The 21842-nt window shown below is 47.8% G+C and overlaps 2 protein-coding genes across 5 annotated transcripts in view; both read left to right on the top strand.

Annotated features, from left to right (window-relative positions):
* LOC112981158 (mitogen-activated protein kinase kinase kinase 3-like) overlaps positions 1 to 7809 on the top strand; it is a 77228-nt gene extending 69419 nt beyond the window's left edge. For all 4 annotated transcript variants that reach the window (XM_064505698.1, XM_064505697.1, XM_064505695.1 and 1 more), the window contains 3 exons: positions 2674 to 2803; positions 3437 to 3614; positions 5026 to 7809. In XM_064505698.1, the coding sequence (XP_064361768.1) occupies positions 2674 to 2803; positions 3437 to 3614; positions 5026 to 5254 (537 nt within the window). In that variant the 3' untranslated portion in view covers positions 5255 to 7809. The remainder of the gene's footprint in view (positions 1 to 2673; positions 2804 to 3436; positions 3615 to 5025) is intronic.
* A 634-nt stretch (positions 7810 to 8443) lies between these two features.
* On the top strand, positions 8444 to 21677 carry ACAA1 (acetyl-CoA acyltransferase 1). Its single transcript, XM_026096582.2, has 12 exons — positions 8444 to 8697; positions 10034 to 10127; positions 10432 to 10489; positions 11488 to 11567; positions 12153 to 12195; positions 14339 to 14437; positions 15146 to 15226; positions 17086 to 17276; positions 17379 to 17558; positions 18426 to 18481; positions 19308 to 19453; positions 20392 to 21677. The coding sequence occupies exons 1-12, from the start codon at positions 8476 to 8478 to the stop codon at positions 20465 to 20467; spliced, it is 1326 nt and encodes a 441-aa protein (XP_025952367.2). The 5' UTR covers positions 8444 to 8475; the 3' UTR covers positions 20468 to 21677.
* Positions 21678 to 21842: the final 165 nt, after the last annotated feature.

The raw sequence follows: 21842 nt of genomic DNA, 5'->3' as shown, positions 1-21842 counted from the left end.
AGATTGTCCTGAGCTATAGAGACACATTCAGACTGCTCTGGAGTTTGGTGAAGTTTGGATCTGAAGGTCATCTCTACAGCTGAGCTGCTCTGTATCTGATGAGCCAAATCAAAACAGTGGATCTCTGCATCCCTAGGGCTTGGGAAAGCTTAGGTTGTGAGTCAGATGTCACGGTCAAGCCCCTCAACGTGCAGTGGGTCAAATCAAAAGCCTTGAATGCAGGTTTTGGGTTTGAATCTTGGAGCAGGGTGTGTTCACAGTCTGGAATCTGAACTTGGTGAATGTGGGACCTGGTCCAGATCTGGCTCCAAACACTGTGTCTTTAGCCCATCCGTAAGTATTTATTACAAATCCCTCCAGGAAAAGTTAATAGTACAGCTGTCCACCCACAGCTGTCACCAATTATTTATGGCTTTCAGCACGTGTATGTTAAAAACAGTGTTACTCAGTTGTGAGTCTTCTCCTGTTTAGGACAGAACCATCTGTCAGTAGCATTATTCTGTCGTGCAGAGGTGGCACTGTTTTGTGACTTTGCTGATATAAGATGAAATATTCCTAGGGAAAAAGGAAGATCAAGAGGCTTTAAGAGAGTCCAGTCAAAGGCTGAAGAATGTACACAGATTTTTCTCCATTCGCAAGTATGCAAGTTATATCAGCCATCTAGACAAACTCATCAGTTGGTATAAACTAGCACAGCTCTATTTATATTGCTGGAGGATCTGTTCTCCTATGTCCGGCCTGTCCAGCTGGATTCATTCCCTAGACTGTGGGAGAATAAACCCTTGTTTACACAGAGATTTTTAAGGTCAAAAGGGACTATTAAGTCATCTGGTCATAAATAATTCTGGTCATTAGTAAACGTGTTAGAAGTTCTGCTAACACATCTTGCACATGAGTAATCAGGTGGATTTCTACATGGTTGAATCCCATCCAAGCACCATCTTCTCTGTCCCTGTGGGCAGGCATCTCTACGTTCAGGCCTTGCTGTATAACCACGAAGCATGGACCCCAACCATAAGCCCAGGGAGTTTCAGCAGTTCTTTTGCTGCTTATTCTACAACATGCTGATGCTTGTTAGCAGTCAGGAAACCAACATTTGATGCTGGGGCAGTGTTCAGCAAGACTGGAAGTTGAGTGTTTGTTTTTCTTGTGATAAACTAGAGCTCTGACCAAATACAGATTGACTTTCATGCCACAGCAGCGGTTCATTTCACAAAAGGAGCTCAAGGCTTCAGTGTCTAATGGCAGTGGAAGTGAATAAAGTCCCAAACCGTTCAGGGCAGCAGCTCTGAAATGTTGGGTCTAGCCAGGCTTCTGATTTAACACAGCTTGCTAGGCAAAATCTTCCCAGAGCCAAGCTTGGATGCACCGTTAAACTGAAATTCTTATAATTACCCCCATTAAATAGCTGACAGTCTTTTCTTCTCCTTCCCTGCCCCATTCCCCCTATGTTTTAGAATTTGTGCTGGAAAAAGGAAATGGTCTGCTTGAAAGGTCCTGTTTCCCCTACTTGATTATCATGTCAGGGTGAGGGCGGCCAGGATCAGAGCGCTTGCAGGGTTGTGGGTGAGGGAACATATCCTGCATGCAAGTTGCATGAGGGGGTAATTTCAGAGAATCCCAGAGTATTCCAGCAGTGCTGTGAAGGGGAAACAGGAGCCCTGTCCAAAGGATCGGCACCAGCCTCGAAAGATAGGAAGAAGGGCAAAGTAGTAGCTGCAGCAGAGCAATAGCAGAGGTGGGTGGATGCGAAAGAGCCAGGACAGTCTGAGTGAGTTACTTGGAGCAGCGTGTCCCACTCTTCACAGAAGAGAACTCTGGCAAATCTTGGATCAGCCCCAGAACAGGCAGAAACAAGATGAGTTTCCCCTGTGCTTTCCAGCCAGCTTGAATGCTGGACATGGAGCCACGTGCCTGACCTCTGTGGTTGAAACCCAAATCTGCCTCCGATCCTCCCTGTGAAGAACCAGCTCTGACAAAGTTGGGAATATCCATTGCCAAGTGGCCGGCAAACGCAGCTAAAATCAAGGGGGGTAGCCTCTTGCAGAGGATAGATGTCTGCACTACTGCTTCCTTCCCTCTTTGATCAATAAAATCAAACCACCAGGAGCCTGCACGCCTGGCTGAGAATTTCAGGGTACCTGCACCATGTCCATTCTGAGGCATCTGGAAAACAGTCCTGTGTGGGGTAGATCTTGTCCACCATGGACAAGAGTGGGCAGATTTGCCCACCTCAGGGCAGTGGATAATCCTTGCTAGAAGAAGTTGGCCTTGCCTCATCTGCTGAGCGAAAGGCTTCATAGAAGACTGACCCATCAGCTTAGCCCCAAAGAACCCTCTCACCTTGGGTGGTAGCCCCTCATCAGTTTGGTCCTTCGCCATTAGCCATTGGTAAGGTCCAGCCACTAGAGGGGGAGAAAGATCTGTGCTGTTGGCAGAAGGTAGCGCTTTTATGCATTGGAGACCCTACATCTTTGCTGGCATCTGGTACATGAGGGACAAGTCTTTGCTCTGTTCAATGCCTAGTGGGATTTTATTTTGTCATTTCTCCAGCAGAGCTTTTTCTTTTCGAGCTGGAAGATAACAGTGGGGAAAGTTTAAAAAGTCAGTGTGCAATGATGCAGCTAGTTCTGCTGGTCCTTACAGTCGGTGCGTGTTGTTTGTTTGAAACAGGGTTCAATAAAGGACCAACTCAAAGCTTACGGTGCTCTGACAGAGAACGTCACCCGGAAGTACACCAGGCAGATCCTGCAGGGAGTCTTCTACTTGCACAGCAATATGATTGTCCACAGGGACATTAAAGGTGAGTAGCTAATGCAGGGAGCCTTCCTGCTTACCTAGATTTGCTAGCCCCCTCCCTTCCCCAAATGAAATCCTGTCTGCAGAATACAGTGCTGGGATCCAGAAGTTAAGGTGTTTTTGCCTCAGCTTTGCCTCTTGCCTTCAAGAAGTTGCTTCAGCTATGAGAATCTTGAATAAGCAGCTGAAACAAAAAAAAAAGTGTTTCTTCCTGCTTGAGATGCCCACATTAAGGACTCTTAACAGGGATTATCATTAACTGTGCTTATAGACATCAGATCTCTACACTTCTGAAGTTCTGGTATAGCCCAAGGATTGAGGCACTGGAGGTCAGAGGCACTGAGACTCTGTTTGTCTCCCTGTGCACTGGGAGGATCGTTGTTCACCTCCTGTTCAGGGCTCACCTTTGGGAAACCTTCTGAGTGAGATTATCCAGGGGGGCTGGTGGGAGTCAGCCCTCCCGGAGAGTGACAGCCTTTGGAGAGAGGGTTCTCATGCAATGCTGAATCCAGCTGAGCCGGGCCCTTCGGGCTCCTGCAGTGCCCAGCCCCTCACCTAAGCCCTTCCTGCTCTCCGTGCTGGCCACTCTGACTCAGGTTACTTCATCTCTTGGGATTTTTTTGCCTTTCACCCCTAGGTGCCAATATTTTGAGAGATTCTGCTGGAAATGTGAAACTAGGAGATTTTGGAGCCAGCAAACGCATTCAGACCATCTGCATGTCTGGGACTGGGATTAAATCTGTCACGGGAACACCATACTGGATGAGCCCGGAGGTTATCAGTGGAGAAGGCTATGGAAGGAAAGCTGACGTGTGGTAAGGAGTATGGCAGAAACCCCACCATTGCTGCTTGCAATCCCTGATCCCTTTGGGAAGTTGCAGTGGGAGCACCAAGTATCGCTAGCATTTTGAAGGCAGAACAGTACCAGGATAGAAATGGGAGCTGAATGTTAGGATCACCTACGCAGATATCCAGAGGGAGTTTGTCTTAAATGAATGTCCCAAAACAGGAGCACTCAAAATCGCAGCTTCCTTTTGGGAGGCCTTACCATGTGGGAGGACCATATGCAGCTCAACCCTGTAGCTGCTGTTTAATTCTGGAAAGCAGGTTGATACAAAGTTTGCCGAAAGAGCTGTGGAGTTTTGGTGGCGCTGATTTTGGGGATTCGTTAAATCTGGCTCTGAGGCTTAGTGGGATCTTGGCAGGCTCTCAAAATCTGCTGCTGGATATTTGCATGTGGCTTAGACATGAAGATGTCCAAAATCAGTGGCTGTTTGTGAGTGTTTTGATCTGTGGCGGATGTCAGCTGGAGCCTAAGAGAGCTAGGAAAACTCTAGTAATCCTCCTAATAAATGGGAACAGTACTGTCTTCTCAAAGTGCTTTCCCTTGAGCATCCAAGCCAGTAGGGTCAGCAAAAACTGGTCCCTCTCGGCGTCCTGCTGGCTGGGGGAAGCCTGAGGAGTCCTTGGCAGGTGGCCCGGCACCCCCTGCTCCAGCTGACGGGAGGGAAGCGTGGTTTGGTTTTTTAGCAGCAACCGCAAAGGCAGGTTGCCGAGAGGGTCCCTGCTGAAACCAGGACGCCTCACCAAGCATAGGGAAACCCTTCAGGCTCTTCCCTGCCTCTGATCTGACGTGCTGCTTCTCTGACGCATGTGGGAGATGACGCTGGAAGTAGATCTGAAAGTGAGACGGTTTCATTCTGGCTCTGCTGCTTGGGGAACTCTGTGATATTACTCAAACCATGGTGTCTGGACTGTTGTGTGGCCTTGCCTTCGAAGGAGGCTCTGATAAATTCTTTGGTGTTCCCAGCCACACGTTTTTATGAAGCTTAATATCTGTCAGACTTGTCTGAAATGGGTCCATGAGCTCAGATGTAAAGGGGTTACCAGCTGGGATCAGGTAAGCCTCTACCTTAGGAAACCAGGATAAAGCATGTATGCAGAGCGTAAAAAAATGCCTGCCAGTTAATATAGGCAGAAAAGCAACCAGCTTTAGCAGTTTACTCTTGCCAGCGGGAGCAGAGAGCTCTGTGCAGAGAGCTTGTTTGAACTGTGAGGTTCAAGGGGGACCTGCATACCAGCGACGTGCGCTGATCTTTCATGGGGGGTTGCTACCCACAAGTCAGCAAAGTCCGTTCCAGGCGGGAGCGTTCATTGGTTCAGGTGTGCAGCAGCCACACCGGTCACTTACCTTTTGTCTCACCCCGTGCGTTGGCATCGTTGCAGGAGCGTGGCCTGTACCGTGGTGGAGATGTTAACGGAAAAGCCGCCATGGGCAGAGTTCGAAGCAATGGCGGCTATTTTTAAAATCGCGACGCAGCCGACCAACCCCCAGCTCCCCGATGGCGTCTCGAACTCCTGCCGCAACTTTCTCAAGCAGATCTTTGTGGAGGAGAAGCGGAGGCCCACGGCCGAAGACCTGCTGAGACACCCCTTCGTCAACTGTGGGCTCTAACCCCCGGGCGGTGGGGATGGGGAAACGCCGGCGGGAGGGGGGCGGCCACCAGACCCATGGCCCTTTGCACTCTGCAGATCAGACCTCAGCCTTGGGCTGTTCCTCACGGCGGCCCCGCAGGTCCCATCTCGCCTCCTTGTCAGCTCGGCGGCCGCTGTGATGTTTGATTTCGAAGCTGCACTTGGGACCATCGGAGCCTGGAGATGGTGGCCACCACTGGCTGCCAAGGATTCAGAACGACGGAGTTCCCTGACACCCCATCTGTGCAGGTGCCGGCCTCAGACCAAGTAACCTTGCTGTCAACAGGTGCCGAGAGGTTCCCCATTTGCCATGTTACTTATCCCATGGGAAAGTGAGGCAAATGGGATGTGTCACCCCCAGCACGACAGCGACGCTGACAGCATCCCCAGGACCAGAGGAGGAGAAAGATGCTCAGTGGCAAGCGCTGCCTTTCGCCGAGGAACGGACACAGGCATCAGCCACGCTGGAGGAGATAATCCTCAGACCACGGAGTCGGGGGGATGTTCCCCGCTGAGAAGGGGAAGGGAACCCTCCTGGAGGTAGCAAGGAGTTGGGAGACCAGCCAGCATCTCCAGGGGGCTACACTTAATACTGTTCTGTGCCTTAAGCGGTTACAATCAAGGAACGATGCTCGACTCGGCACAAAGTATGGAGTCGGGCGCAATTATGCAGCAGCCAAGTTGACTTTGCCTGTGTGTGTGTGCGTGTGTGTGTGTGTGCGCGCAACAGTCTGAAAGAGGGGTTCTTCTCGAGACGTGGGAAGTCTCCGTAGGGTACGCCTGCTGATGGTTCCTGAGGACCTCTGGTGTGCGGTGGGTAAGGATGCTTAAATGATGTTGATGCCTGCGCCATGCAGAGCTGAGCACAAGCTAATCCTTCATCCTTTCCCCATTGAAACCATGGGAGTTTTGGCAGGAGCTAGAGGGGGTCTTTATGAGGGCAACTCTGTGCTCGTAGTCCTAGCGCTGATAACCCGGGCCCGGTTCTGCTGTGCTGCTAACGTGGGGCTGGAGCTGTGCTGCCGTGCTTTAGGAACGGGTTCTGCGGGAGGAGCGTAGCTGGGCCAGGGCGATGCACTGGGGACGGGCTCCATAACCATGAAGCCTCCACATGGGACGTCGGAGATGCCTAGCTTGAGGGCAGCTCAAAGCATGTGCTTAAAGTTGCCTCATTTTATACAGTGTGGAACGGGGAAAGGTCAAAGCACAGCTGGGCCGAAGTCTCTCTGGCCAACGTGAACCTGCCAACAGACCTGGGGGCAAGCAGAGAGACCCTGGAAGCCAGTTGCTTCATTAGATATTGCTCATTTGGGGCAAATTAATTGCACCATCCCACCTCCCGTTTCCACGCTGCATTAGCCGTTTCCACGCGGCTTGGCAGAGGTTAAATAAGCACTTAACAGGGTGGTGCCAGCTTCAGGCTGGCAAACGCAGGTTTATTTTTTCATTGAGAGCAAAAAGTGTTGCTTGGAGTGAAGGGGAAGCTGAGAACGTGGCCAGTCGTGTGATTTTGCACATCGTCGAAGTGGGCCTTTGCGCTGGCGGGGAGACGGCAGGAGCCTTTCCTTGTCCAGACCGATGTGGCCCAGAGAGTAGAAAAGAAGCAAAAACTCTGGACGCAGGTTAATTAGAGTTGTTTCAGTGAAAAAAGCAAAGAGGGGTGGTGTTAGGGGAAAAACTAATAGGGTGAATGCATAAAAATATTCCTGTAAGTTTTTCTGCAAAGCTGGGGGGGCTGGTCAGCATCGGGGCCAAATTTCGGGGAAGCCAAGGACAGCGCCAGCGGGGCGACACCAGGATTTTTGTGCCTGTGGACCAAAACAGTGCCGGGTCTCCTCTGGAGGCCTTCCGGGAGGAAATACGGAATATTATCCTATAAATGGGACCAAATCCATCAAGTCTGTTCAGTTCTATGGGGCAGATAGAGAAAACGGGGCGGGGGGGGGGAGCACTTAGCTGATGAGGGTTTTGTCAGAAGAGGGTAAAAGAAGGCGTTTTCACACCAAAAAAAAAAAGGTTTTAGGCTGCTTTTCCCCTTCCACTGAATCTGCTTGGGTTTTATATTCTCAGCCTGGGTTTCCCCTGCCAAAGAGCTGAGAACAAATTAGCTTCTCCCCGCCTCGTGAGCCGTCCGGCCGCATCTCGGTGCGGCTCCTCTCCACCCGGTGCGTGTGTGTGCGTGTGTGTGCGACTCGCTCCTCAGGTGCCTTTGCCCTTTTTTTTTTTTTTTTTTTTTAAAAAAAAAAGCCCTTGCAGTGTTCTGATGTACAAAATGAAGCTAGGGAAAGAGAATGTAATATTATGCCATGTAAATTTTTTTTTTTAAAGAGAATTTTCTTACCTAGCGTTTCTCTGGAAGCGGGAGAGGCGCCTCCCCCCCGTGCGGCCTGTGTCATTACCCCCGTGCAACCCCGCGGCGCGCGACGAGGCCGGCGGCCCGCTGCCTTGCGTGACCGCGCCGGCGGCTCGACGAGCGCAATTAAGCTAACGATGGATGGGTCTGACTAGAAATAATGAAGCTGTTCGGTTCTTGGACTCGCGAGCTGTGTGCGTGGCTTTGTCCCGGGGTGCGGCAGCCGGGGGTGGGGTGGTGGGCGCCCGTCTGGGACACGGAGGGGTTGAGCCAGCGGGGTTTAGGGCTGGGTTTTAAGTGTTTAAGGGGTGCGGGCGTGGGGGTTGCAGCGGGGCCGGGACTTGAACCCGGGACCAAACAGTGCACCCGAGGCTCAAACCTGGGGCTCGAACCGGGGCCAAGCACTGAATGCAAGGCTCGAACTGGGAACTGAACATGGGTCTCGAACCCAGGGCTGAACCCAGGGCCGGGGGCTCGAACCTGGGGCCAAGCGCTGAACCTGGGGCTCGAACCTGGGGCCAAACACTGAATCTGGGGCCAGGGGCTCAAACACGGGGCCAAGTGCTGAACCCGGGGCTCAAACCTGGGGCCAGGGACTCGAACCTGGAGCCAAGCGCTGAACCGGAGGGCTGGGGGCTCGAACCCGAGGCCAAGGGCTCGAACCCGGGGCCCAGGGCCGAACCCGGGGCCCGAACCCGGGGCGGGGGCTGAACCCCCGCATTACAGCCTGAAGCGTCTCCGAGGCGGGGGGCGGGGCTAGGCCGGAGGGGGCGGGGCTAATGCGGATGGCGGGGGCGGGGCCCGCCTCAGCTCCCTTCCCCCCGCCCCCCTCGGCGCGGCGCTGGGAAATGGCGGCGGAGGCGGAGCAGCGCGGGGCGATGCGGCGGGTGCGGGTGGTGCTGGGGCACCTCGCCGGGGGCTCCTGGGGCTCCGGCCCTGTCCCCGTCCCCGGCGCGGGGCTGCGGGCGGTCCCCTGCGGGAGCCGCGCCGCGGCCGGCAGCCCCGACGACGTGGTGGTGGTGCACGGGCGGAGGACCGCCATCGGCCGCGCCAAGCGCGGCGGCTTCAAGGTACGGCCTGGGGGGGGGGAGCCTGCCCCTAGGGACCCCCCCGGGGTGCTGGGACCCCCTAACTGCCCCCCAGGGTGCTGAGGCCCCCTAACTGCCCCCCCCCCCAGGGTGCTGGGGCCGCCTTGGGTGCTGAGTCCCCTACCTGCCCCCCCCCGGGTGCTGAGCCCCCCCGGCTGCTGGGACCACCTACCTGACCCCCCCGGGGGTGCTGGGCCCCCCAAAATGCTGGGGTCCCCTATTTGTTGCCCCCAGGGTGCTGGGACACCTTATTGGCCCCCTCTGGGGTGCTGGGGCCCCCTACTTGCCCCCCTCCCAGGGTGCTGGGGCCCCCTGCTCCTGCCTAGGTTGCTGAGGCCCCCCCTTCCTTCCCCCCTCCCAAATGCTGGGGTCCCATACTTGTCTGCCCCTAGGAGTGCTGGGACCCCTTACTAGCCCCTTCTGGGGTGCTGAGCGCTCTCCTTGGGTGCTGGGACCCCCTACTTGCCCCCCCCAGGTGCTGGGGCCCCCTGCTCCCATCTAGGTTGCTAGTGCCCCCCCAAAGTGCTGGGGTCCCATACTTGTTGCCCCCAGGGTGCTGGGACCCCCTACCAGTCCCCCCTTGGGTGCTGAGTCCCCACCCTGGGGTGCTGGGTCCCCCTCACCTGCTCCCTGCAGCCCCCCTGTCTGCTCCCTGACACCCCCCCAGGGTGCCGGGACCCCCAGCCAGCCCCTTGTGGGGTGCTGAGTCCCCACCCCCGGGTGCTGCACCCCCCCTTTGCAGCACTGCCACCGGGATCCCCCAAAAGCTGGAGGTGCTCACTGGCCTCCTTGTCACACCAGTGGTGCTTTCCATCCTGGGGATGGGACCCCGGCACCGCGACCTTACCGGGTCATTAGCTGCAACCTGGTTCCAGGCCTACGTTAGACGCTGTCGATCACAGAAATCCCTGAATCCGTTCAGCTGGAGCCCAGCAGTTGGTGGGATGTAGTCACCGTCGTTCAGGCTTGTTTCTCCCACAAAATGAACCTGAAGGCTCTGCCTTGCTGAAGTCTCATCGTATAACTCACTTAGTAGTTAATAAACTTATTTGGCTTTGGAAGCCCTACAAAGCATCTTGTAAAACCCAGCTAGGTAAGAAAGTAGCACGTGTTAACAGCACTTGCAAAATGCCCAGGTAAAAACAGTACAGGATAGTTCTGATTTCGTAGGAAAACTACAACAATCGCAAGACTGTGAGCTGAAAAGCAGGGTAAGGCTAAGGTCATGTGGATGGTGTGCTGACCCTCTGAAGCAGTGTGAAGGTGGCAGGCAGTTACTGGTGCTCATCAGGTGCTCGCTGATCTCCTGTGCTTTTAGGACACTACACCTGACGAGCTGCTGTCCGCTGTTATGACAGCTGTCCTTCAAGATGTCAAGCTTCGTCCTGAGGCCCTGGGAGATATCTGTGTTGGTGAGTGAGCAATTTCTGTGCCGTCTTGAAACTCCTGGCTCTGGATAGCTCTCTGGGATAGGCCGTTTCTTGTCTCCGACAGGAGACTAAGTGGGTAGTTGGGTTTTGGGAAGGGCTAATGCTGTAGCAATAGGTTTATGAAATTAGTACATCCTTTATGGCTCTTCTGTCAAGTGGTCGGGCTCTGATCTAGGTATCAGATCATACCACCCCCTGGTGATGTTAACATCCCGTAAGTGTCCACAGCAAATGAAATAGCCAGGGAAATGCAACTGATTGACCAAAATCATATCTTTGCACTCAGGAAACGTGCTGCAGCCTGGAGCTGGTGCTTTGATTGCAAGAATTGCACAATTTCTAAGGTAAACTCTCAACCAGACTGAGGGTCCTTCCTGTCTTCTCAGGCCTTGGCTACAGAGCAGGCCTGGGTCAGAGGCTGTGATAAGGCTGGTGCACTCCGAGGAAGTTAAGGCTAATCACCTTTTGCCTAGAAATTAGACTTGGATCGAGAGTTCAAAGATCCCCAAAGGGAGAAGCGGGGCAGGTGGCGTTGTGAGGAGCTGCCTTCCCTTCCAAACAAACATTGCTCCATGTGCTTAGTGGCTTGCTCCCCTAATCTCTTCATCAGCGGAGCAGGAGGAGCAGCAACAGCCAGCAACCGAGATATGAACACTTCACTCGTTCCTGGCAGCCTTCCCAGGAAGGCAGAGTTGAGGTGGATTCATCTGTTTGTGCTGGCTCTCTGAGCGGGAGACCTCGTTTTTTGGGTCTCCAGCTGTACCTGCTGCTGTTCTGTGCTGCAAGGCTGCGTGCTCGGTTTGCTCCGCGCAGGCCTGAAATTACAGAGTTGTCTCAGCTCTTTCTGTTCGTTTCCCGGTGTGATGGTAGATGAGTTTGTTTTGAGCTGGGTCCAGCTTCCAGATATTCCAGCCAGTCCATATTGCTAAGTGACATTCCCCTCTATTAAATGAGTTTACGACCACCAGGCCAAAGGGGTGCAGACAGAGTCCTCCAGCACGTATGAACGCTGCAGGACCTTTCAGCATTTCTGGACCCAGCCAGAGCTTTTACATAGCTCGGGATCTGGATGTCTAAGAGGGAGCTGCTTTACAAAGAGGAATTGTGCTGAAGGCAGAGCAGTGGGGAAACAGCACGCTAATCCACTTGCAAATTAAACTTGGAAGTTATGTGACCTTTACTTTCCCTTGGTGCAGGACCAAATAGGTCAAAAAATATATAATGGGATTGTTCTTCATCTTTGTCTAAATTTCAGGGTTAAAGTCTAACCTTCTCTTTAGATGTGCAGCTTGTTGTGCAGTTTTTGTTACTGAATCTTTGCCAATGCTGTCGTCTGTTCTAGTGGTATCCCGGAGACTGTACCTTGCTCGAGTGTTAACAGGCAGTGCTCCTCTGGATTACAGGCTCTTATCAACATAGCTGGTAAGTGGATATGAGCTGCTATGGGCACTCACATCACATTCACTGCCCCACTAGCACTCACTTCTCCTGTTGGAAGTTCAGCCTCCAATCTCCTTGAGCAGTAAAAACAGTGATAACTTCTTCTGTTGTTACAAACTTTCCATGTGGTTTTGGTTAAACACTTTTATATCCTTGAAACTGGAAAGAACTTTTCTGTTAAGGGTCTCCGATTATTCTTTGTCAAAATGGTAGCTAAGATGTCTTATATACATTCGTAAAGGTCTCCCCTGCAATCTATCCAAAAAGAGAGACTGAGTTTACACCTAGAGAAGTAACCTTGATTTTCTGAGGATGAGTTCTACTATCGTTCTACATTGGGCAGCTTCTAGTAGGGTCAGTCCTGTCCTCTCCAGTTGCACATTAGGACATGCTTAGTCTTCAGCCAGGTCAGTTCCTTGACCTGGTTCATGTTCCAGCAGAGGGGAGTGAGGAGCGAAGGCTCCTTTTGGCTGTAGCAGGTGCATCAGGTGTTCAGGAAACTGCAGCTGGAATGAAAGTGCTTTTATTTGTAATGATAGTAAAAATGTTTGTGTGATACTGTTACAGGTGGCATCCGAAATGGGTCATATGACATTGGCTTGGCCTGTGGGTAAGAATGTCTTTTTATGGCACTTACTTAGGCGTCTCGAAAGTAGTACTTTGTTCTTCTGCATCAACTTTTGTATGAGGAATTAGAAATCCCTTCCAAGCAGATCTCTGTGCCCCCCCCCAGGAGAGAGATACTGTCCTTGTTTAACAAATGGCTCTCTAAATTAGCTCTAAAATTAGGGCCTGAACTTAAGTGATGGCTGCAGATGTGATACATACATTTCCAGATGCTTCTGAGTACTTCTCAGAGGATCGGGTCATCTTAAAGGGTCTGAGGGAGGGTACTTGAAAATCCTGTAACTCCCTAGAAGTTTTGGTGTCAGTGACATGTCTGCTGGGGTTGCAGTAACAGGCTGATCAATCTTGACTTCTGCTTAAGTATCTCTTACAAGCATGCAACCCCCCTGTTTTTATTATTTATGTCCCTGCTGTAGGGTGCCACTTGTTTGCAGAGCTCTGACAGCCTGAAGGAGCCTGTAATTAGTGTTTTAATTAACCTCCTGTTAACTGAAGTCTTAGAATAGCAAGAGTTATCTTGGACAAAGAAATAAATGTCCTGTTTGTGCTAATAACTGTTTCACAGTCTTGCAGGGAATGTTCTTCTGCCTTGAATGGGAATGCTTCTGTCCTATGGTCATAAAAATGAAGGCATTTATTTTTCAGAGGATGATATAAACGTTAGGTTGGCTTTAGAGAAATACTAGTGACCACACGCACATTTGCTTCGGAAGAATTGGTTACAGAAGGGTGTTTGGTAATCCTGAGGCTAAAATAGTGGGTTGCTTGTTCTCTTTGCCTTAGTGTCTTTCCCGGATTGTTACCACGCAGTCACACTGTAACCTTTAGAAAAATGTCTATCTTTACAACGTATCGCCAGCTGTACATATCTGGTTGAGCAAGATCTGACGCTGAGAACCCATTTTCCCCTCTTAGACTGTTATGAAATAAATGGCTCAGCAAGACAGGCATGTTTCTCTCATGTATGCCGAGCACTTGGTGTTCACAGGAGACACTTCTGCTTGAACGCGTGATGCTTTTCGATCTTCCCTTTTCTTCCTCGGTGCAAGAAGCTGCTTGGCAGTATCCACCAAAATGATACACTTAAAGGTCCTGAATGGTTATACAATTACAATAGTTCCTTTAAGATATAAAAGCCATCATTACAAATAGCTTTTGTGAGTGCTTTTTATCCCAGGTCATGCTCCCCACATGAGTGGACTCGCTTGTACTCTGTACATGGAGGCATTGCATGACTTCCAATGCAAAATGCATTAGGTGTGGTTTGATCTGATTTAAGGCCTGATTCTGTACCTTCCTGGGATGCAGCTGAAGTCAAGCAGTGCAGTGGCCTGTGTTGGAGTTAGTATGCACTGTCAGCTGTCTAAGCTGCTTGGAGAAAAAGCCTTATTGTCCGCTTGCCTTGCATTTTCCAGGAATATCTTGTCTTTGTTAATTACTCTTTCCGTATTAACGTACACATGTGTGGTGCAGAGTATAAGTAAATTCCTCTTCCGTCTTGGACTTGGTCTAGTCTGACTTTACCAAAGCTTAGTAGTGTGAAGTGATGGCTTTGTGTTTGTGTAGTAAAATTTTACTATCTGGAATGTGTTAACTCATTTGAAGGCCAAAGACTGCAGCCACTAGGTTCTCAAATTTTTTGTGTTGCAAAATACAAATGACATAACTTACTAAGCTTCTTTTTCTGGTTTGCCTAATGCTTACGTTAACATACTGCCAACCAGCTTTTAAGCTGTAACTGGTATCTTTATACTGTTGATGATTTTACTGGAAACTCCAGCCCAAGAACCTTAGGTTTCTCATTATGTTTGGAGACAAGAGTGCCAGAATAGTTAGTGATTCCTTCCTAGGCTGTGAAAACACAAGAAGTTAACTGTTTACATTGGTATCCTGTTCTAGTAAAGCAAGGAACAATTTAATCTAGCAATCTGCTTTCTTGTTAATACTTAAATTGGTGATTGAGGAGCTTGAGCCTGAGCTAGATTTTAATTACTGTCTGCTTTTGTATAGAGTAGTAGAAAAGAATGTTGCCAAGATACTGAATTTTGATGCATCTTAATTGAACATATTATTGCAAATGTAGTATGAAAGCATTGATAGCAAATTCAATTTTTTCTCTTGTCTAGTGTGGAAACGATGTCCTTCAGAAATGCAAACAACCCTGGTGATATCAGTTCTAGTATGATGGAAAACAGCAAAGCTCGAGATTGCCTTATTCCTATGGGGTAAGTGTTTCCTCTTCCCGAAGTTTAAGGGGGTTTCTAGATTGTCTGTCTCTCCAGGGACTGTTCTGTTTCAAATGGATCGGCCTCTGAATACTGTGAGCGTAGATCTGTACGTGTCAACATCCTCCTCGGTTGTAGTAAAAGTTGTGTGAAGTGAAAAGCAGCCGTTCTGATGAAAGATTTCCTCGTCTTACAGGAAAGCTCCATGGCTTAAGGAGCACAAATAATTGGGAATCACACTATTCTGTGTATCTAGGATTTCTGGAAACACTGCTGAATTTCATAATCTTAACTTTCACATAGAAAGAAGCAGCCACATCCTAATAAATAGACATACTGCTGCTATGTTTAGCACTGAAGGTGGAAGGGAACAGCTGCCTTAAACTCTCCTCTCACACATCTGTCCTGCCAGCTTCATTAACCCCTTTGACTTGACCACACTTCAGCAAAGATGAGGGCCATCTGCTTTGCTCACAAATTGATCCAGAGGGGAGTCTGCAGTGTGATGGGAGAGCGAATTTGAACCAGGGGTTGGTTGTAGATTTGAACCAGGATTTGCTTCTGCCAAGCAGTTCTGGATTGAGAAGGCAGCAGTTGACTTTGGAAATGAAGTTGCTGCTTGTTTGTCTTTGCTTGTTTTGTTGTAGTACAAGCTGATTGCAATTTACTGAATGCGTCATTGGATTGATTCTGTGATGTTTTCCCCAGGATAACCTCAGAAAATGTGGCAGAAAAGTTTGGAGTTTCCCGAAAGAAGCAAGATGCCTTTGCCTTGGCTTCCCAACAAAAGTAAATACATTTTTTTTTTCATCTTTTGGTTAAGGAATAAATGCAGAGAGGGTAAACATTGCTCTTTCCCATTAGTGGTTAAGTGCAGCCTTTATTGCCTTTCAAAACACAGTAGTGAGCAAGGAAGCTCGAGATGGTCAGAGCAAAGACAAGTATGGATCCTGGGTGGTGTGACAGGAAATCTGAATCCTGAACTCTGCTGAGAGACTATGACTAATCCTTGTGGACGTACCGCTGGATGTGCCAGCCTTAAGCACTGAGTACAGCTGTGTTTTTCAGCATCCAAAGGATACAACTTCTGTGAACTTTCTGAAACCAATGTACAGCTCAATATTGTTTTAAACTGAATTTGGGTGTTGCACCGAGAGAACCTATTCTAAAAGGGAATATTTGAAAGTGGCCATTTCTAAGGAACTGCTGAGTTTATGAGAAGAGTTGCTTGTCTTTGCTGCAGGTGTTTGGCTTTGAGTGAGTCCAATTCTACCTCTGATAATATTCCTCTTAGGTAAAACTACTGCCAAAGTAAACTGTCCTTTGGATCCATGGAAATGCATTAGCAAGTCCATTGCCAGGGGATGCATTAAAGTTGCTGGCATCAAAGAGTTAAATTAACTTTCAGATGTCTGTTTAAGCATTGTCGCGGTCCAATTATTTATCTAATACAGGAAGCCACTGCACAGGCCCGTTAACCTTTAAATTCTGGCCCTGCTTCTAGGGAACTTGGCATGCCAGCCTTTCTCACTGACATTGAGCTGATAACGCAAAAGGGTATGTGAACGCGGTCCTTGCCTCTCACATGAGGAAAGGAGTGATTTTCTGGCCGCAGTCTCAGGATGTCTGTGGCGTTGCTGACCTATCCTTCAGCCTTTCACTCTTACTTTCACTTACCTGGGAGTGTTATTTTCATTTTATGAATTAAAGTGTAAAGTGATGAGGGGGCGAAACAAGTTGTCAGTCCCAATTTTTGTGCTCTGTAAAGGGTGCTGTGCTGTGCTGCTGGGAGGTATCATCTTCTAAATCAGCTTTACAGCTGTAGGTTTTAGATACCTTGTTGGTATAAAAGATCAGTCTTTTTTTTCCATGTAACAGTTAAATCTGTGTCCTGAGTTGATTCTAAGTTAGCTAATGGCATTCTCCTTCATGTCAGTTGTTCCTTACTGCAGTGCTTCTGTCACTGTGACCAGCCCCTCTCCTCACTGCTCCTTTATGGCTGAATGAAGGGACTCCCTGCTATGTGGTCACATAAACTATGCAACATAAGTTGGAATCGTTTGGGGTTGAAAGGTGACATTTAGATGCCAGATTATACCTACAGTCCAGAGTCTAAAGCTCAGTTTTTCTTTAGTAGGACAAAGTCAGGAGGGAGTGAAACTTTAGTCATTCTTTAACTTGTTGGAAATGATCTGTGTTTTATGGAGGCCTAGCAGACTTGCCCTGTTTTAAACTCTCAGAAATAAGAATTGACTTCTGAATGTCAAGATTTGCTTATTTTCTTCAAGTTGTGATGTGCCTTTACTGCTAGGCAAGTACAGCTTCATGGCTGTGTGCAGATGGTGGTCAGCAGAGTCGCAAAGGTGTTAGAGAAAACTACTGGGATCCTGCTCAGAAGTGTGTGGTCCTGTCACCTGAACTTGGGGAGATTCCCTTTTATGTTAGCAATATATTTCCTATGACATACAGATAAGTTTGTCTTCCCATGGATGGCAATAAGTATTCACATTATCTTCCCATATACTTCTCAGCAAGGATGTATCTGTAAACCAAGTCACACCTTAATTCACACTTTCACAAACTGGTTTGGTGCACGTCTTGCAGTTCACCTGCAGACTACTTTAAACTTTCATACTCTTCTTCAACAGAGCAGCAAAAGCTCAGCAGATGGGGCTGTTTAAAACTGAGATCGTTCCAGTGAAGACCACTGTTGTAGATGACCAGGGCAATCAAAAAACCATCACCGTGCACCAAGATGAAGGGATTAGGCCCTCTACTACCCTGGAAGGCTTGGCAAAGCTGCAGCCTGCTTTCAAAGAGAATGGTAGCACTACAGCAGGTCAGCTCTGTTAATACATTCATACGGTTGCTGCTGCTGCTTACCTGCCTTGTACTAAAATGTGCTAAGCCAAAAGGGGTACTAACAGATCTCTTCCAACAGGTAATGCCAGCCAGATCAGTGATGGAGCAGCTGCAGTTCTTCTGGCAAAACGCTCGAAAGCCGCACAGTTAGGGCTCCCCGTCCTGGGGGTGCTCAAATCCTTTGCTGTGGTAGGAGTCCCGCCTGACGTTATGGGCATCGGACCAGCCTACGCCATCCCTGTTGCTGTGGAGAAGGCGGGTAAGGAACCACCCAATGTTCCTACACTGCTCAACACGTGGCAAATCAGACTGTGGAATGAGATTTGAGATTTTATAATTTTAGCCTGTGCAGCCATCTGCAATAGGAACAGTGAGCTTAAATTCAAAACCTTGAAAGAGATCCTGCCTGGGATTATTGTAATACTGTTTACTTGTACTGATGTGTAAATTGTCATTCACTCACCTTTTAGAAGCCCGGGATTATAAATCCCTGTACAGTCCCAACAAATGGTTAACATGGGGCAAGTGATTCAGAGCCTATTTGATGCTGTTTTCCTTAATATGACCAGGGTGTTCTTCTGTGACTTCGTACCAACAGATCAGTCTTGCTAATAATGAATCCTTACAGCTTAGAACACTTCAGGTTCCTTTTCCTACTTATGCAATCAAAAGTTACAATTTTGGGGTCTGACCAATATATTAGGCTTTCCTCAGAGTTTTTACTACCCTCACAGGGTTAAATAGCTTTTATAGCTCATGATTGCTGTTGTGTCTGCCCGTCATCCCTGCAGTCATGTGCTTAGCTACAGTTTTATCTTTCAGTCTTGAAATACCCTTTCGATCTTTAATCCCTCTGCAGGGAAACCACCTTTTATCTAAGGAAATTTGGCAAGCTCAGTGACGTGATGAAAACACCACGGAATGTGGTGTTTTGCAGTCTTTAGACATTGTTATACATACACACACATATAAACATCCACGCCCCAGAGCATGCCACGGTCACCCTCTTGTCACCAGTGGAGTAGAACCAGGATTCATAAAGGGAGGCTTGAAGTGAATTGCTCTCTTGGATGCAGCTATAAGGCAAAAATATCTCCTTTTAAATCCTGACTTTTCTGAACCATAGGTTTGACTCTGAATGATATTGATATATATGAAATTAATGAAGCCTTTGCTAGCCAGGTGAGTGGATCATCTTGTTTAACTTGTTATATTGCTTGGTAACCAAGGACATTACAGCTTGGTCTCAACTTCAGCTTCAAATTAAGATTTGAACTTGTTCCACACATTACATGTCCAATGAATTGTTAATAACATGCACAGATTTTTTCCATTTTTCTTTGAATGAAAACAAGCAGGCTGCTTATATAGCTTAATATATATATAAAAAAAAATTGGACAGACCTGTCCACTGAATGAGAATCTTTACTATCGTGTCCTCATACCAACTTGCAAAATTTGCTGTTTCGTAAGAGATGTAATTTGTTGTAGAGTGGTTTCAGTAGGAATGTGTTGCACTCTCACCAATTTGGTGGTGCTTAATAAAGGGTAGAAACTTCACCATGTCTTCTACGATTATGAAATACCTGCCAGAAAGTAGGTGGGTTACATTTGAGATGATGTTTATCAGTCTAGCTCACTTTATATGCTTTGGATATGTAATGTAGTTCACTGTTTTCCACTGGGAAACATGGTCTACCTAAAGAGCTAGCCTCTTTCCTGATTGATATACTAATTATTTAATATTTGAACAACTTAAATGTTTTCATAGCAGCTGATCTGACAGTCTGGATTCTGTGCAATAGAAGACATAATTTGAGCTAAATTCATCTTGAGTACAAATCTTCTGAAGCCCCTGGACCTGCATGGGGTTGTTTGTTGTCCCTCTGCATAGACGGAGGAGACCACTAAGTGTTCTCTGCAGTCCTGTTTGCTGTCTTTTGCAGCAAAGCTGAGAACTAATGGAGGCAAGAATATCTCCGTGAAATGATTCCCTGTGTCTTTCTAGGCCGTATACTGTGTTGAAAAGCTGGGCATTCCCATGGAGAAGGTCAATCCCCTGGGAGGAGCCATAGCACTGGGGCACCCGCTGGGCTGTACCGGCGCTCGTCAAGTTGTCACTTTGCTCAATGAATTGAAGCGCAGAGGGAAGAGGTGAGCCCTGAAGATTAGTATTAGCCTAACCACTTTAAATATATCTAAGTAATTTAGGCGCAGAAGTAACCATCAGTTTGGGTTATGCTTTTGGCATATTATGTTCTAGGCATTTCTATCCCTTTGATAGCCTTAAACACGAATTCCCGATGGTTTTCTTTACACAGGGCTATATGTTGTCTTGCCATAGCATGGAGTTACAGCAGCACTGGGAGAGCAGCAAGTTTGCAGTCAGATGGGAGGGCTGGTGTCTCTGCGACAGTTCGATCCCAGCCAAGTGCCCAGGAGTCGCTCTCGGTGCACGGAAGAAGCCCTGTAGCTACTGCTGGCTGGTGCTGTCACCCCCTTTGGGGGTGTTGCACATACAGTCTCACTGGGCTTTACTTTAGGATGAGCTGTACCCTGGCCTACAGAGGACCACAATGGTGGCAGGCTGTTAAATGTGAAGCAAATCAGGCACAAACTGAAGTATCTTTAATTGAGGTGGAAGAATAGGCTCTGAAAACAGGCTTTTGGCAAATTTCTGCAGAATTCCCATTTTTCCACAAATCCTGCTGGACAGCATCTGACTGTACAAATTCATCTGGAGTAGTGCGTAGCACAGCCACCTAAAGGACAGTAGTAGAAGCCAGGAAAGGAAGAGTTTCTTCTTCATTATAACTAACTCATCCAAATCAAAGCTGTTCTCCTGTCTAGACCTCACTAATAGCAAGTTTGAGGCAGGTAGTTGAGATTGCTTCTTGCACACTGCTCCCATCAAGAAAGCAGGCAGATAAATACATATCTATGTGCTTTGCTGGGACTGCTCTGGAGGTAAAACCCTCTTAGCGACTCTGGAGAGCTGTGGGTAGCTGAAAAGTATTATATTTTTTTCCCCCAATGGATAATCTAAACCTTAATCTGTCTTTTTCTTAAGCCTGTGCCTTCTTTTGTTTCAGGGCATATGGTGTTGTATCAATGTGCATTGGAACCGGCATGGGAGCTGCAGCAGTATTTGAGTACCCAGGGAACTAAACTCCAGTGTACTGAAGACACAATGCAGCACCTAATTCTCTGCCTTCTCTAGTAGTAGCAAATGATTTGCACTGTGAAATCAAGCGGATTCAGGGATTCATTATTAGACCTACAAATTTTAACCACAAATTAAGTGGAATAAATTATACATATTTTGATCTGGCATTTGCTTCAGAGTCCAAATGCATCCTAACATGAGAAAAGAAATGTGTTCAGCTGAACTTCAAATACAGGCCCAGCTGTGATGCTTATGAATGAATATTTCTAATCTGCTTGATCCCTTTATTCTGTGAATATTATCAGAGAGTAGTAGTTCAGCAGAGTCGTCTTGTTTGACAAATTTTCTACAACTGTCACTTAAAATGAAAATGTCAGTGTACATGATATGGCTTTTCCAGGATTTTCTTAAAGATCTTTGTAAGAATCAGTCTTGTAAGAGTTCTAGAAAGGCTTATTTTTTGTAAGCAGTGCGAAGATGTGCAACATCATTTCCTTCATAACTACATCTGTTCTATTCAAGTTGTAAGTTGGCTATGTCTTAAATTGTCCAGATGCTGAAGGGTGTGCTTTAGCAGTCTAACCTTTTCTTTTTCTTTTTTTTTCTTTTAACCAAACTGGTGTGAAATCTCCAGTGCGGCAGAATGGAAGGACTAGCAAGTAGTATGTTCATGAGCCAGGCTTCCCCTGTTAGACAAACCATTGGGGTGCCTGAGTAGGAAAGGTTTGATAAATTGCTAGAAGCTAGGAATTTCAACATGGTCATTCTATCTTTTACAATGTTTTTGCAAGAGCTTGTGTGATCCTAACTTAGAAGACAAAATTATGTTTAATGATATTTAATTACCTAAATAGAACAGATTTCAGCATATCACTCTTGCTGCAAGCACTACATGACCATCAGCGACATGCTTAGTGCTTCAGTGCCGGTGCAAATGTATACCTTTCGTACTGTAAAAGTCTCCCATATGTGTTCTCTCTCTTATGAGCAGAAAGATCATTAAGATTCAGAGCTAACTGCTTGAAAAAGAAATGTACTCATTGTCTTTGACATGTTAGAAAATTTTAAATTTGTAACACAGACTAAAGTACTTTGTCCTGGCTTTTGTTTTTGCGCTTAATAATACAATCGGGTTCTTGCAATATGTTGTATTCTTTTCATTATGATTGTTAGTTGAAGGTTATGATTAAGTAAAGCTGTTTTATATTCTCACATTCCTGTTCTGTAGCCAGTCCCTCTCAGCAATCATGCATGCTGTGTTTTAGAGTAAAAGGATGGAATTATCTAGAGTGGGCAAAGAGGCACTTTACGTGTTCAGGGGTCCATTTTGCACATTGAGGCTCCTATGGACAAAATGACTTCTCTTTGCTGGGACAA

The sequence above is a fragment of the Dromaius novaehollandiae genome, chromosome 2, assembly GCF_036370855.1.
Source record: "Dromaius novaehollandiae isolate bDroNov1 chromosome 2, bDroNov1.hap1, whole genome shotgun sequence".
Classification (NCBI taxonomy): Eukaryota; Metazoa; Chordata; class Aves; order Casuariiformes; family Dromaiidae; genus Dromaius; species Dromaius novaehollandiae.
Note: the sequence above shows the minus strand (reverse complement) of the source record. Positions and strands in the feature narration are given on the sequence as shown.

What these genes read in the sequence shown, in the direction of transcription:
- ACAA1 (XM_026096582.2), top strand. Translation starts at nt 8,476, where the DNA reads ATGGCGGCGGAGGCGGAGCAGCGCGGGGCGATGCGGCGGGTGCGGGTG. An exon ending in CCTGGGAGATATCTGTGTTG is followed by an intron (nt 10,128 to 10,431) that starts GTGAGTGAGCAA and finishes CTTTGCACTCAG; the next exon opens with GAAACGTGCTGCAGCCTGGA. An exon ending in GGCTCTTATCAACATAGCTG is followed by an intron (nt 11,568 to 12,152) that starts GTAAGTGGATAT and finishes ATACTGTTACAG; the next exon opens with GTGGCATCCGAAATGGGTCA.